Source organism: Dendropsophus ebraccatus, chromosome 11 (genome assembly GCF_027789765.1).
Source record: "Dendropsophus ebraccatus isolate aDenEbr1 chromosome 11, aDenEbr1.pat, whole genome shotgun sequence".
NCBI lineage: Eukaryota > Metazoa > Chordata > Amphibia > Anura > Hylidae > Dendropsophus > Dendropsophus ebraccatus.
In genome coordinates, this window is record NC_091464.1 from 57,439,533 (window position 1) to 57,455,892 (window position 16,360).

General features: G+C 44.1%; 1 protein-coding gene across 7 annotated transcripts; it reads left to right on the forward strand.

Annotated features, from left to right (window-relative positions):
* Positions 1-33: 33 nt before the first annotated feature.
* GTPBP8 (GTP binding protein 8) lies at positions 34-12,665 on the forward strand. 7 transcript variants are annotated; one of them, XM_069945660.1, is made up of 8 exons: positions 34-212; positions 413-545; positions 8,377-8,716; positions 9,412-9,510; positions 10,747-10,877; positions 10,975-11,074; positions 11,492-11,610; positions 12,105-12,665. In XM_069945660.1, exons 3-8 carry the CDS (start codon positions 8,393-8,395, stop codon positions 12,181-12,183), a joined length of 852 nt encoding a protein of 283 aa, XP_069801761.1. In that variant the 5' UTR covers positions 34-212; positions 413-545; positions 8,377-8,392; the 3' UTR covers positions 12,184-12,665. The 7 variants fall into 7 exon arrangements, with proteins under 7 accessions (XP_069801761.1, XP_069801764.1, XP_069801763.1 ...); XM_069945663.1 differs by having other exon boundaries at positions 413-518; XM_069945662.1 differs by lacking the exon at positions 413-545.
* Positions 12,666-16,360: the final 3,695 nt, after the last annotated feature.

Here is a 16,360-nt window from a genome sequence, read left to right on the forward strand (position 1 = left end):
ACAGGAAATCCTGTGCTGCTGGGGCGGGCGCTCGTCATTTGGCGTGCCTGAGGCCCATTTCTGGGCTGACTGCAGTGTGGTCCACTCTGGTAAGCGTTTTGCTGTCCCTGAAGTGTATTCCGTTTGGTGCTGCAGTGGCCTGTGCTGATTCCTGCAGCTTAGCTGTTTATCCACGCTTGTGCTGGTTCTCGGCACTTTCATCTTCCTGCAATGTAAGTCTCCATGTGTCTGCTGCCACCTGGTGGCTTGTTTTAATATTGCAGCTTGTAAAGTCCATATAGACATATATTCTATGTTTCTGTTGCCATCTAGTGGCTGTTCTTCGGTATTACAGCCTATAATTTTTTCCCTAAGCTTATGGAGTCTGTTAAACTGTACTTGATATGTATTTTAATATGCATGATTCTTGCAGATGTCTTCTATGGAAACAAGTCCTTCCGGCAGGAAAAACGCTACAAAGAGGAGGCATTTGGTTTGTGGCCAATGTGAAAATCTCCTACCTGACGGCTATGAATTTAGTACGACTTGATCTTCACAACCCTCAGGTTTTTTGTGTCCATCTATTTTCTTATACTAATATGTATATTGCAGTTTTGTGCCCATCCTGTCGGCCTAAGGATAATGAGGAACCAAACCTAAGAGATGTTATTATTTGGGTGAAGGACTTTGTGCAGAAGTCCATAGAAAACTCCCAGGACTCCCATTGCTCTAGACACAGTAAGAGAGCCAAGCGTAGCTTCTCTCCTTCTGTTTCCCATCCTGTGAGTATCATCTCTTTAGTGTAATTTTTCATCTCCTGGTTCCTAGTAGTTATACTTTGTCTTTCTGCCCTAGGGGTCAGAATTTAAGATTATTGACGAGGTGGGATCCTCTTCTGCTTCAGATTCTTCTTCTTCCCCTGATGAGAAAGAGACTGTCAAGGGATATTTCCCTATGGATAGAATAAATAAGCTACTCAAGGCTGTACAAGCAGAGATTCATCCTGAGGAATTAGAAGATGGAGCTTCTACCTCTAAAAAGCCTAGGGCTTTTAGTGTGGGCGAAACTTCCAGGGCCATGTTGCAGGCCGAATGGAAGAGACCTGAGAAGGCTCCTGTTCTCAGTAAAAAATTTAAAACCATCTATGTTCTTAAGGAGGACCAGTCTAAGGACTGGATAGCTCCTCCTAAGGTAGACACAGCTGTTGCTAAACTGTCTAAGCGTACGATTCTACCGGCAGAGGATGGTTCCAATCTCAAGGATCCAATGGACCGGAGAATTGAGATCGCCCTAAAGAGAGCCTATTCTGCTGCTTCTGCCCAAGGGGCAGTCAGCATTTCATCCTATGAGGTCTCTAGGAGCCTTAGGAGATGGTTGGCCAAGGTTCAGGAGGACCTGGAGGCAGGTGTTGACAGGGATAAGATCCTTGGGTCATTCAAAAAGATGAATATGGCCATTGATTTTTTATGTGATGCTGCTTCACAAGAGACCAGGCTAGCCTCCAGAACCATGGCCCTTACAACTGCCGGTCGGCGTGCTCTTTGGCTGAGACCTTGGTTTGGTGATAATGCTTCTAAATTTCAGCTGTGTAATCTGGAATATCAGCCTGGCAGATTGTTTGGGCCTGAGCTGGATAAGCTCATGGAAGACCTTTCAGATAAAAAAGGGAAATCTCTTCCGTTGACTTCTAAGTTTTGTCAGCCCTTTCGGAGGGGTAAGTCCCCCCAGAGAGAAAAAGGTCGTTATCAGACACGAGGAAGAGGATCAAACTATAACAGAAGAGGAAATAACAAACAGTCCAAAGACACTTCTAAAAAGCCAGACTTCTAATGCCAGAAGTGTTCCTGTAGGTGGCCGCCTAACTTTTTTCATTCATGCATGGCAAAGATTAATAAAAGATGTTTGGGTTCTGCAAATTATCAGAGATGGTTATGCTCTTTCTTTGAATCCTGTTCCTCCTCAGAGATTTTTTATTTTTTTTTGAAAAATGTATTTTTATTTTGCAAAGTCAGTGTAAATATTCAAAACACATGAATATCATATCTTCATCATACATGAAAATTGGCGTTCAACAATGCCGTACTTATGATGCACGTCTTGTAAGTGTGTAAAAGGGGAAGGAGATGGAGGAAAAATAGAAGAAGGACTATTAGCGCAGTTTTTCAAGCAGAAAAGTAAAGAGCAAGAGAGAAGGCCGTACCGTACCGTACAGTTGTGGTCAGAGATATATTACCAAGGCACGTGTGTGTCTACCGATATCCATGTATATGGAAAGTTGACATGCCCTGTATTTCTGTGACTAAACATAAAATATAGAACATAACAAATAAACAATTAAACACACAAAAAATAAAAATTTTTCTCCTGTTTAGTAGAATCCAAAGGTAGAGATAATGGAGTCTCCCATGACCAATAGTATGCTAAGGGACCATGTTAATAGTAGTGGAATACTACCACAGTCCATCCCATCTATCTAAGTAGCCTATCACTATTAGTTATATACACCGCAATTATTAGTATCATCTGATCCAGGTAATCATGTAATTTTGAGGAGGCCCAGAGTGCCTTTTAGGTCTCCCTCTAGGTACCAAGTTGTTTGGCGGAAGGGAAGTATAATATCCCTCAGGTCAGATACTGGTAAGAATTGGCATAAGAATTTTTTTCCATTTACGGAACAGGAACAGTGATCCAGTTAATTGTTCTTTATTGCGTAATGCTAGTCGCCTCTCAGTATGAAAGAGAGACCGAAGTGAGTTTAGGAAATCAGCGACCTCTGGAGGAGAGTTGGATAACCACTTTTGTAATAATTGTAGTTTGGCTGTCATTAGAACGATATGTATAATTGCTGGGAGGTGATTACATGATTCCTCTGGATCAGCGCCATCCAATGTGACATGAAAGATAACTTCCACTGGAGTCAGCGTTGTCGTAAAGTAGAGTTTTTTTGTATTATGTGAAGAATATCAGCCCAATATCGCGTTAAGCGTGGGCATTGCCAAATTCCATGCAGAAGGTCTGTCTTTGGCGCGTCGCATCAAAATCATTCTCTGATGCTTCTAAAGATATGTTAGCTAGTCTCTTAGAGAAGTATGATACAACCTGTGAGTAAGGTAAAATACCTGTAGGGGTGATTTTATGAAGGTTGACTAGCTCAGTCAGGGTCTACCACCTTTTTTCTACCGGGTGCAGGAGGTCACCCAATACAGATATCCCTGCTGTTTTCAATGTTCTAAACATAGAATTTTCACACCCAGGAGAGAAGTCTGGTACATTCCAAAGGGGGAAATGTTTGGAGCACTTCACAGACCATATTTCAAGCGTGCAGTTTTCCAAGCAAGAATGGTGTCTCTCAGGGTTAGGGAGTGTTTGATGACTGGCGGTAGAGATGATAGTGAGCCATGAACAATGGCCATAAGATCCCATGGGGCGGCTAACTGTTTATCCAGGGGAGTGTTAGAGTGGACACAAGAATTATGTTTCCAATCTAATATATGTCTGAAAAGGCACGCTACATTGTAGCCTTTAATGTCCGGGAAATTGATGCCCCCTTTTTCTTTAGGTAAGGATAATTTGGACAGAGCTATTCTCGCCTTTCCTCAGAGATTTCTTATTTCCCGCACTCTAGGTCCAGCAAAACAGCCAATTCTAGAGAGATAGATCCTTCATCTTATCTCCATCGCCGCACTGGAAGAAGTTCCCTTTGCGGAACAGGCAGAAGGAGTCTATTCGCCAGTCTTTCTCGTTCCCAAGCCATCGGGAAAGTGGAGGCTTATTATAGATCTCAGGTATCTAAACAGGTTTATGGCAAAGAAAAAGTTCCGTATGGAGACGGTAAGATCAGTAAAATCTATTCTCCAGAGGGGAGATTTCATGGTATCGCTAGATCTCCAGCACGCCTACCTCCACATTCCTATTCTTCCAGCGCACAGGAAATTCCTAAGAATTGCGATACTGATAAAGGGCGTGATAAGACACCTACAGTTCAAGGTCTTGCCCTTCGGAATAAGTTCAGCCCCCTTTGTCCATCATGGTAATCCTACGTCTCCAGGGCATAAAGGTTGTGCCCTACCTGGACGACTGGTTGATTATGGCTCCGACTCAGATTCTTCTCAAATCCCAGTTGGATTTTGTTCTGGATATTCTTCACTAGCTAGGATTGATAATCAACGAGGACAAGTCGGAGCCATCTCCATCCAGGGTAATGACTTTGTTAGGGTTTGTAATAGACTCCAACCTAATGAAGTTGTACTTGACTCCCCAGAGACTCATGCGTATCCAAAGGGGAGCTCAGTTTCTCATTCCTCCACGTCAGGTGACGTTGAGAGTATTGATGAGGTTTTTAGGGCTCCTGTCCTCGTCAGCGGAGGCTGTCCCTTGGGCCCTTTGGCACATGCGGTACCTCCAAAACGAGATCCTTACAGGCTAGAATCGCAGGTTAGAGAACCTGGATGCTGTTCACATTCTTTCTACAGAAACCAGAAGGACCTTAACATGGTACAGACAGGTCATTCACGGAGCAGACATAGAGGAGCCGCATTGGATTGCAATTACAACAGATGTGTCAGGAATGGGTTGGGGAGCCCATCTAGAAGACAGAACTGTCTCCAACATTTGGAACGACACAAAAGCAGCCCTTCCCTCCAATGTAAGGGAACTCGGAGCCATTTACCTGTCCTTGCTCCACTTTGCTCCATTCCTTCTCCAGAGAGCTGTAAGGATCAGAACGGACAATATGGCTTGTGTGGCATACTGTACATCAACAAGCAGAGAGGTACCAGATCACAGATGCTTCTCGAAGAAGTAGAGAAGATTTTCCTTTGGGCAGAGTCAAGGATAACCAGGTTATCTGCTCTTCACAACACTCTGGCAGACCGGCTGAGCAGAGGTATGACAGTTCCAGGGGAATTGTGTCTGTCCAGCAACATATTCAATCAATTGACATCCAGATGGGGAGTCCCGGAGATTGATCTTATGGCATCGAAAGGGAATGCCAAACTGAGGACTTTTTGTTCCCGCGATGTCAATTCCATGGACTTTTCAACTGGCTTATGTATTTCCGCCAATAGCCATGATTCCGAAGGTCTTGGTAAAGATCAGGCAGGACCAAGCTTCAGTCATAATGGTAACTCCTTTTTGGCCGAAGAGGTCATGGTTTACTCTGCTGATGACGATGAGCAGGGGGTAATTTTGGATGTTACCCCTAATCAAGAATCTACTGACCCAGGGCTCTCATCTGTGCCAAGATTTGAAGAGCCTCAACCTGACTGCCTGGAGACTGAGGGGACCCTTTTGGACACTGGAGTCTTTTCTGACCGGTATTGCAAACATTATCTCATGCCAGAAGCGAGGCAACTAACAAGTCATACCTGCGCATCTGGAAGATTTTTCAAAAATGCTATTCGGAGAAGCAGTTCGACGCCTCAGCTCCCTCGGTCTCTCAACTTCTCAAATTCTTCCAAGATGGGTTTGATAGAGGTCTAACTCCTAAATCCAGTTAAGGTCCAGGTTGCTGCTATCTCTGCTTTCCTAAATAGAAGACTTTTTAAAATTCTGGAAATCAAGAATTTTATAAGAGCTATTAACAGATTAAGACCTTGTGTAATCAAACCAGTTGGGAATTGGGACCTGTCTGTAGTCCTCAGGCAACTCTGTGAACCTCTAGAAGAAGTTGGTTTGAAATTTCTTACACTTAAGACTATTTTTCTTTTAGCCATTACATCTGCCAAAAGGGTAGGGGAGTTACAGGCTCTTGCGTCTGAACCTCCTTATACAGTTTTTTTTCTGAAGAGCGAGTGATCTTAAGATTTCTTCCGGTATTTCTTCCGAAATGTGCTACGTTTGAAGACATCAATCAGGCTATTGTGTTACCTGTTTTTTCTCCTGAAGATCCCAATCAGGATGACTTAGATCTTTCATCGCTAGATGTCTCCAGAGCCCTTCAGATTTATCTGCGCAGGGTCAAGGACTTTAGGAGGAGAATCTCTTTGTTCTCTTCCATGGAAAGAACAAGGGAAAGAAGGCTTCTAAACGCTCCATATCGCGTTGCATTTGTGAGTGCATCAAGCTATCCTATTCTGCTGCGGGTCTGCCGTGCCCAGACTTTACTAAAGCACGTTCCACCAGGGCTGTTGCTACCAGTTGGTCGGAACGCAGTCTGGTTCCCCTAGATCTGATTTGTCAGTCAGCTACATGGTCTTCCCATTCTACTTTTGTAAAACATTACAGGCTTAGTTCCAGTCATTCTGCCTGTACGACCTTTGCTAGGTCAGTGCTAAATGCTTCTGTGCAGGAAAGCCCTCCCATGGGGGATACTACTTGCCAATTCCCCATACATTGTGATGCCAATGGGACGTAAGGGAAGCGTACATTATAATGTTAATGTGTTTTTCCTGAGACCCATTGGCATCACAAGGCTCCCTCCCTTGTTATTTACTTTATAATTTGACTGCTGAGGTCCCGCTATAGCTTCCTTATATACTTCCTGTGGGAGGAGTCATTTTTTTTTTTTTTTTTTTTTTGTTCATTAAAATATTCCTTTGTCCCAGGGGCTCGCAGGGGCGATAATGCCCCATACATTGTGATGCCAATGGGTCTCAGGGAAAACACATTAACATTATAATGTACGCTTCTTTCACATACTCAGCAGTCGCATATTATCGTTGTCCACATTACCCGCTCCACTGTCACAAGGCAAAAACACCTGTCAAATAAACTACAACAATATCCGCATTTTGGGAGGCGAGTAGCCATGTTTACGGAGACTAATTAACATTGAGGTTAAGCCAAAATGAATTCACATGGTGCATATAATGGAGTAGTGTTACCTATTTGGGCGCTCTAGTGTTCATTTCGCTGTGACTGGATTGGATAGATATAGGTATATGTCACCTTCTGCTTGCAGGCAGCCAATGAGCAGAGGCAAGCTGCTAAGTGATTATTGATTGGGTAAAAAAAAATCGAGGCTGTAAATCGAGGCTTTGAGCGCAACCGCGTGTAGCGGAGGTCTCATGATCGTTTGGAATAACTTTATTACTTAATGGAAGCAATAGCAATATGACCTGATACTGTAGATTTGGGACACGCTTCGAAGAGGCAAGAAAACCTGTGAGTCACATCTACGGGTTTATATGAGGAAGAGCAAGGCGTTATAAAGCGGCAAATAAGTTACATGATTTTTACCTTGGAGATGTAGGGGAATGTCAGCCTCTGTATGGACCACATGGTGCACTGTTACCATGGAGATGGCACTGCATTTAGGGTTCTAAGTCACATGGCATACTTATAAACCAATGAAAATACAGCTTTCATTTCCCATGACAACCAATCAATGGCGAGCTTTGTAAAATAAAAGCACTAATGTGATTGGTTGTTATGGACTACTGCTTGTCTCCCTTTAATTATTGCATTGTTCCTTTAATCTGCCATCTATTCATTATGTCTGATAATCCATTACTGATTTTCCTGTAGGAAAGTCCATTATGATGAATAGAAGACTGAGCCAAGAGTAACTTAAAGGGACTTTGTGTTATTATTTCAGCCTTTCATGCTATTGGTTGTGTATCCTTACATATACATTGTATATTCTTTTACATAACCGTCCAGGATATGTCATACTGCACCTTTTAGTTGGTCCTACAAATGTCAGAGAGGACAAAAAGGACCGAGCAGTTGAAATCCAACATGGCCGATCCTTGGGGAAGAGTCAAGAGTCACTATAGACATAATATGGACAATAGATAGACAGTCCAGCTGAAATCTCATCTGATTATAATATCTGTGTTCAATTTAAAGGGGATAGCCTCAGTTTAAAGTTATATTCCCAACCAATGTTATCCCAAGTCCTCACAATAATGATTAACGAATGATTGGTAAGAGTCTGACCAATATTTTCCCAGTCAGTGCCAAGAATGGAGAAAAATTCACCCTCGAATAAATGGAACTATGTTTACAAACCTCATAAAGAATGAATGGAGCACTGGCCATACATGTGCACTGCGCCCCATTCACTCATAAGACAATTTCCTCCATTATTGGGGTCACTAGGGGTCCCAGCAGTTGGACCCCCACAGATCAGCTTGTTACCCACTATCCTGTGATGACTTTTGATTTTGGGATTACCCTTTTAAAATATATCCCCTATATACAGGATAAGGAATAAGTATATGATTCATGGGGATCTTACTCTTGGGACAGACAACAGTCACTAAAACAGGGGTCCCATCATGACCCCCAAGTGCAGGTTCATTCACTCTCTATGTGAGATAGTACAATACTAGACTGTCTGCAGAAAGCTTTCCTCTCCACCATTAGAAATCAATACAGTTGTCATGACTAATAAGAGTTTAGTAAGACATGAAATGGAGACTCCTTCCCTGAATCAGTTTTCTTTTATTTCAGACTACATCCTGATGAGATGAGGACCATAGTTGGCACCAGTCATCTACTTCGCACATGTCTTCCAGTATGGTGGCTACACAGGAACGCCGCAAGTTTAGCTTCTATCCAGGAAGTGATGAAGCTGCAGGAGAAGAAACGTAATAGTATCATCTTTCCCGTGAAGGAACTGGAGAAGTTACTTAGCCCTGACATTGACAAGACTGACTTTAGACTCTTTGATCCCACCGTAGAGAAAATAGCTGAGGCTGAAAGATGGTTTAGACCGTCCGGAAAACATGTGATTGATTACTATACATCAGCTGTGAGGACGGATCACACACCGGACCTGCAGCAACCTGAGGTCAGACACTGCTAAAGAGGATTCCTCACATCACTTGCAGTCAATGTGGGAAGTCTTCTATAAGTACAATAGCTATTCCTCTAGACTCATCCCGTCTTATGGAGCTGCAGGCGTTGGTCTTCCAGTCTCTCAGATTGCAAGCCTGCTTTATTACAGCAGCGTAATCCCTGGTATATAATCTCTTCCTCACCTACTGCTTCCAACTATTCCATGCAAGCAGACCCCTTTATGCAGAACTGAGAATACAAAGAATTAAAGGGGCATCCCGGCATCAAATAGATTAAAAATGCTGGAGAGGCACTTCGCATTGTTACCTACCTGTTTGGGGGTCTAAGTTCTGTATTTGTTCCTTGTTCTATTCCTTGGTTGCTCAGTAATACAATTCCCATAGTTTTCTTTAGCAACGTTGTTTTTCTCCTTGCACTGTGATCCCAGGTCACCTAACTTTGCAGTGTGGCCTTATTCAGGTTAAAAAGGGTACTCCGGCCATTTAAACTTTTTGATAAAGTGCTGAGGCCGCATAGAAAATAGTAGACATCCTATTCTTGCATAACCCTGCTCCCCGGGGTCATCCTGCCCTGCCGCAACTTTGGGTCCCCCCATTGCTACCTCCACGATGGATTTATCTCAGCAGTGACAGCCCTCTCAGCCAATCAATGACTTTTGTGTCATATCAACTACATGTGTTTTTACAGGTCTGTTTCATAGGGAGGAGTAATGTCGGGAAATCCTCGCTGATCAAAGCCCTGTTTGCTCTGGTTCCAGGAATTGAAGTCAGAGTGTCCAAGACCCCGGTGAGTCTGTGCGATGCCCTGACCCGTGAGGGTCACATCGCAGTGCAGGTGTTGAGAGCGGGCAGGAACCGTGGCAGCCGCAGGGTATAGGCTTGTCACAGTACAGGGCCTGAGGGTGGCACAGCTGAGGGATCGGTCTGCGGATACTGCGGTAGAATTGCTACTGGGCATGCGATTCTTCGCTGTACCTAGTCAGGGCACCAGTAAACGGACACCAATGCCAGGGTTCAGTAACAGCGGTGGTTACACTTTTATTGTAACTGAGGTAACTGGTAGCAACAGTCTCTTACGGATGCAACCGGGTATATAGCAGACTTATATAGACAGAGCTAAGGTGGTGCTGCATAGGCGGAGGAGAAACGTGCTGGATGATGGGAGTAGTAATGAGAGAAGAATAGAGATGATGGGTGGATTTAGAGTACTTGCGGCATGAATCTTGACTTGATGAGGAGATGAATAACAGGAACGACACCCAGATGAGAGGATACTCCAGGCACTTGAGCAGACGGACAGCCAGGATCTGTTACAGCAGAGCACCAGGTCCACTCTTCTGAAGGTGAAGAGAGACACAAACACACAACTTGTCTCCTGAAGGTGGAAGTCACATGGTACTCCTGGCCAAAGCTCGACGGCCATTGGAGGAACCATGGTTACAGGGCATGGTCACGTGATCCTCAGCCTTTGCATACCACTGCACAGAGTTAAACACACGTACAATATACATGAAGCTGAGAGTAATAGGGACTACATAGTCACAGTTGCAGTGCAAATAGTTTCCAGAACAGGCATGGCTGTAATAGCAAAAATAAACTGACAGTGAGAAACAGACAGCGTGTTCTGCACTGCACTGCATCTGTGTATCCAAAAAGATTGTGTGTGTGTGTTATACTGTGTTAGAGTATATGTGGATTGATAGATGGAGTTTCATATATATAATCCAAAGAGGAGAGCATCAACCAAGCGCAGTTTGTTCTCTGAAGGCCCCGGCGTAACTGTGCATTACACTAACAGACCATTGATTTTAATAGGAACTGTGTAATACTTCATTTCACTGTTGGGAAAGTGAACTGCTAGATTCCATTACAGATTACGGCTGATTACTGAACGTCCCTTATAACAAAGTCAGTAACTGTTCATAGAGATCAGACTGACTTAGTGTCAGTGTCCACTGTTTTTTAGTATTAAAATTACATATTGCATTCTTTCTTGTCTAAGCTTCTCTAATTTTATTTTAAGGGCCACACTAAAAAAATGAACTTTTTTAAAGTGGGAAAAGCCTTCACCCTGGTGGACATGCCGGGCTATGGGTTTAAAGCCCCCGAGGACTTTGGGGAGATGGTGGAATCTTACATACAGGAGAGACGCAAGTATGCTGTGCGCGGCCCTAGATGACAAGTCCATTGTTCTCATCTGGAATCTGTGGAGGCCGGCAATATGTAAATGTATTGTTTTTGCATTTTACAGCCTGAAAAGAACATTTTTGCTGGTGGACGGGTCAATCGGGATACAGAAAGCAGATCTGATAGCAGTGGAGATGTGTGAGGAATTAGGGATTCCTTATGCTGTAAGTCTGCTTTGGAAAAAAAACAAAAAAAACGCACCACCTCTGTACCATTCACATTACTTAAACTGAGCTGCACATACCATTTTTAAAGGGTTTATCCAGTATAAGAAAAACTTGGCCACTTTCTTCCAGAGACAGCATGACAGTCTCCAGGGTAGGTGTGGTTTGCTGTTAAGCTCCATTCACTTCAATGAAACGGAGTTGCAAAATGCCATCTAGACTAGAGACAAGAGTGGTGCTGTCTCTAGAAGAAAATTGCCCTGTTTTTTTAACACTGGTTAACTCCTTTTAAAAGCATGGCCTACCAATGAGAAACCAAAATGTTGGAAAGAAGGTGGTGGTGAGGAGAGAGGGTTGGAGTTTGACTCTGTTCTGCCTAGGCTGTACCTTTTAATAGAATACATTTGGATTCTGCAGATGGTGATGACAAAGATTGACAGATCCCGGCTCGCTGTCTTGGTCACACAGTTTATGCAGATTCAGGACTTCATCAGGTCTCAGACGCTGGGCTGCTTCCCCCAGCCCTTTTTAGTCAGGTAAAGTGGACTACAATATTATAATAGGGCTCTATGTTACATTCATATAGAGTAAGGTATGGTACTTAAAGGGGTTGTCCAAGATTAGCACAGCTACTTTCTTGCAGAAACAGCGCCACCCGTCTTAAGATTGTGTGTGGTATTAAAACTGAGCTCCATTCATGTCAGTGGAACTGCAAAACCACACCCAAACTGAGGACAAGAGTAGTGTTTTTCTAGAAGAAAGCAGCCATGTTTTCTAAGCCTGTACAACCCTTAAATTTTTCATGCAGTCTTGTATGTGAGGTCTAGGTGTGGGCATAGTCCAAGGGTGAATTGTCATATAGCATATTTGTTTCTTTAACTGGTTTTCAGACACAGAAATTTGTGTAATAAATTTACTGCATGTGAATTTACAGTTTCACCATTTTTAAGGTTAAAGCCAGATTTTTGCTGCAGCTTCCACTATGGATTCTTGTGAACATTTACCTATATTTTATCCTTCTCTCTTGCAGCTCTCTGAATTTCTCAGGGATTCACCTGCTCCGATGTTTCATTGCTCACGTTACAGGAAATCTTCCGGAAGTCAGTTGATTGCTGATTAGCATCCCATTTGGTTCTTCTCCAAGACAAGATGTTCACAGATCAGGCCTAAGCCATGAAGTCCTGTGATCTAATGGGTCCAGCATCACATCTGTCAGAATACTCACATATTGCTTTGGTTCCTTCCGGCATGGCAGTTTATGCTGTTGAGCAACCAAACTGGATCTCGGTGAAGAGACTGTATTAAAACTTTATACTGAAAGAGTCATAACCCAATAGACTTTGACAACGTCAAAGAATGGTCCTGGACACAGTATAACAGGGAGGACTGATGCTACTCACTCTGACACAATGACTGAATTTTAAGACCATTGGTTAGTGGAAACAGATGATATACTAATTGTATATACAAGTACAAAAATATAAACCAAAACTCTTCTTAAGCAGCTGGAGATTTGTATTAGATGAAAAGTAGAGATGAGCAAACCTCGAGCATGCTCGAGTCCATCCGAACTCGAACTTTCGGCATTTGATTAGCGGTGGCTGCTGAACTTGGATAAAGCCCTAAGGCTATGTGGAAATCATGGATATAGTCATTGGCTGTATCCATGTTTTCCAGACAACCTTAGAGCTTTATCCAAGTTCAGCAGCCCCAGCTAATCAAATACCGAACGCTCATCTCTAATGAAAAGTGTCTAACCGGCTGATTGTTGAACTTTTCCATCTTTTTATTAACCGCTTAAAGGCAACCAATCAGCATGATTGTGCCGATATGGTTCCCAGCTGCACAGTATAGATCTACTGTGCAGCTCCCCGAGGCTACCAGCCACAGCTGCAGTGGTAGCTTTACATGAGGGAAAAGGAAGTCTTATTCTGGCGCGCAAGGCCGGGAGATGGGCGGCAACTAGTTATTTTGGCCGGGAGCCACCAGTGACTAGTCGCAGCTCTCTGTCTGTCAGCACACTCTGCAAGGATGATTGACAGGCTGGTAGCCTCAGGGAGCTTCACAGTAGATCTATACATACTGTGCAGCTGGGAACCATATTGGCACAATTGTGCTGATTGGTTCCCTTTTAAGGTGTACCTGTCACAAAGTCTGGACCCAGCCTTTGCTGTTGGAAGTTTGGGAGACAACCACGCTAGGTCTGTTATACGCACAACCTTAATTGGACACCATGAATACCTGAACTCCCTGCAGCAAATAGATTGAATGCTACACTGGGTCCAGACTTGGTGACAGGTTTGCTTTACAGAGGTATTCTTAGAACTGAAACATTTAGTTGATCGAGAATGCAAAAGTTTTGCTTTTTGGCCCCTTTCTCTTTCCCTATCATTGACAGCTCGTTGCCCAGGTTTCCAGTCTTTGTCCTCTTTAGGCTATTTGGGACCTAATGAGCAATAAGTATACAGTTTTCCCAGTTTGTGTCTCCCTCTGAAATCTCACATCTCTAGGGTTTGCAGTTTGTCCCTGGAGGCATATGTAATGCAAGTGAGTACACAGAGATGCAGAGCCTATGCAGCTCAGCATCCTGTCCTTGCCCTCCCCCACCAAACCAGAAAGTGAGGGGAATTGCCCCAAACTGAGCAAACACTATGCGCACAAAGTTAGGGATATTTGGCTTGTGTGTGAAATTTATGCAAAACCTAAAAAGTTCTCACTCCAGTGTTATATTATGGGGAGTTAAAGTAGAAGCAGCTATGGTGATTTCCTTTTATCAAACCATTTATTAAAACAAAAATCATCCGCAGTGGTGGGTATACCCCAACAATGTGTCACTGTCCAGAGCCAATGCCAGCACAGGGTTTACCTGGGGCCCCATCGCCTCAGAGAGGGGCCGGTGTTCTAATGTTCAGCCCACTCACTGGGAGAAGATGGATCTGTTAGTGCTGTGTGTCAGTTATGTGTATGGCATTAAGTGTCTGTGTCAGTATTGTGTGTTTGTGTATGTTAGTGGTTTCTCAAGTGTTTATGCATAATGGATGCATCAATGAGGGGCCTGCCGAGGCTCAGTCGCCCAAGGGCCCACAAAAACCTGGAGCTAGCCCTGTCACTGTCTCTATAACTTGTCACGTGTCCTTGAGCATGAATTACAGCTTGACAACCACAAGTCGCCTTATTGTATGCTGAGACATGGCATCCCTTTTTTTTTTTTGTATGGCGGCCCTCAGGTGTTTTGGGGTAAAGAGTTACAAACCTCTACACGGCCACTAAGCTGATCCCATAGGTTTTCTATAGAATTCAGATTATACCGAAAGTGCAGATCGCTCCACGTGAGGTCCCCCAGTCTCTAGCAATGATGTGACCTAGATGAGCTGGAGCATCGTCTTCCATGGAGATATTAGGCCTGTGTTGTTTATCCAGAAGCACAATGACTGGATTTCTGATGATATTCAAAGAGTCACTGTCGTATTTATTTTTTTTTTTGCAGAAATCAATAGTCCAGGCGGTTTTAAGAAACTTTGTAATTGGGTTTATTAGCCAAATCTGCCATTATCTGCATGTAAAAAGCCTTTTCCCAGGTCCCCCCCTCCTTCCTCTTTTTCATCCACTCTGAAAAATCTGAAAATTGTGACTTGTTGCAGGAGTCGTCCCCTGTCTGTTCTAGGGAGAGGGGAGGGGGGAGGAGGAGGAAGGAGGGAGTTAGCCGGCAGCAGAAAGCAGATAACAGAGGATTACAGGCACGGAGCTGGGTGACAGCTGTAATCCGAGCTCAGACAGGTCACTGGTGACTGTCACAGGAGATATCCCGTGAGGGATTTGTAGATTAACTCTTTGTTGTCCTGTTTTGGTCTTTTCTTTAGCTCTCTCCATAGGAGAACAATGAAGACAGGGGGGAGAGCTTCAAACTGCTTTTTCATGATAAAAATGCATTTTTCGGATAATAAACCCAATTACAAAGTTTCTTAAAATCGCCTGGACTATTGATTTCTGCAAAAAAAAAATTCACAACAGTGACACTTTAACCTCTTAAGGACCCATGTCGTACCGGTACGTCATGGATCACTGTCACTTAAGGACCCATGACGTACCGGTACGCGGGTCCTTTAAGAAGGCGCCGCGGCCGGGTCCCGATCGGGGGGAGATACCCTGCTATAATACATAGCAGGCCATCTCTCCCTGTCGGCATGGAGGGTTGTTAACCCCCCCCCCATGCCGACGATCGCCGCTATTGGCTGATAAGCCCATATCGGCGATCGGAACCTTTCCGGGCCATCGGTGGCCCGATGACCCGGAAAAAAATGGCGGTCGGTGCTGTCCGAGGACGGCACCAACCGCCATTACTGTAAAAAGCAATGGTGGTCACGGTACCACCGTCCCGATCGCCGAGAACGGCCGGCTGGCCGTTCACGGCGATCTAAGTCCCCACAAGTAATAAATACCTGCTCCGGACCCCTCAGCTAGGTAGCTGAGGGGTCCAGAGCAGGTATTTGTACATTACTCACCTGTCCCGGGGTCCTGATCGGCGTCCTCTTCATCTTGTTGGGTCTTCGGCTTCTTCTGTGAGTCCCGATCGGCTTTTTTCGGCTCCAGCGTCGTCTTTTTTCGTATTTTTCCGGCTCCAGCGTCGTCTTTTTTCGGATCTTGCGCTCTGCTGCCCCCTAGCGGCTGATAAGTGTAATACACGTATCAGCCACTACAGGGATGTTCAGAATGTAGTAAAAAAAAAAATTTTTTTCCCAAATTTTTTTTTTTCTATTTTCCGCACCCTATCGCCGCTGAGTGTTGATCAGCATCGCACGAAAGTGCGCTGCTAATCAGCAACTCCTCCTTTTTGGCGTAGGGTGGTTTTTTTTTATATCCTACTGCCACGGTCTGCTGATAAGTGCCGAACATAAGTGCGGCATTTATCAGCAACACCATTTTTGGCGTAGGTTTTTTTTGTATACTTACTGTAAAAAACACGTAAAAAAACACTACATTACACCACACTACACTACATTGAATAAAGTTTTACACTACACCACTACATACCCCATATACCAATCCCTATATAAAAGTGTCCCCCGGCGTGTTTTCGGTATCGGACGCATACGTTATTATTGCCTCCGACACTGAAACAGCCAGTGAGGATGAATGGGGGGATCCTTCTTTCCTCCATTCATCCTCATCATCCTCATCATCCTGTGTCTGGGGTTAGCGTAGCGTACGCTGCCCCCCAGACACGTCTTTTCTGCCAGTACCGTCCCAATAAGAGATGACGGTATGGTGTGAAATTCTACACACTCT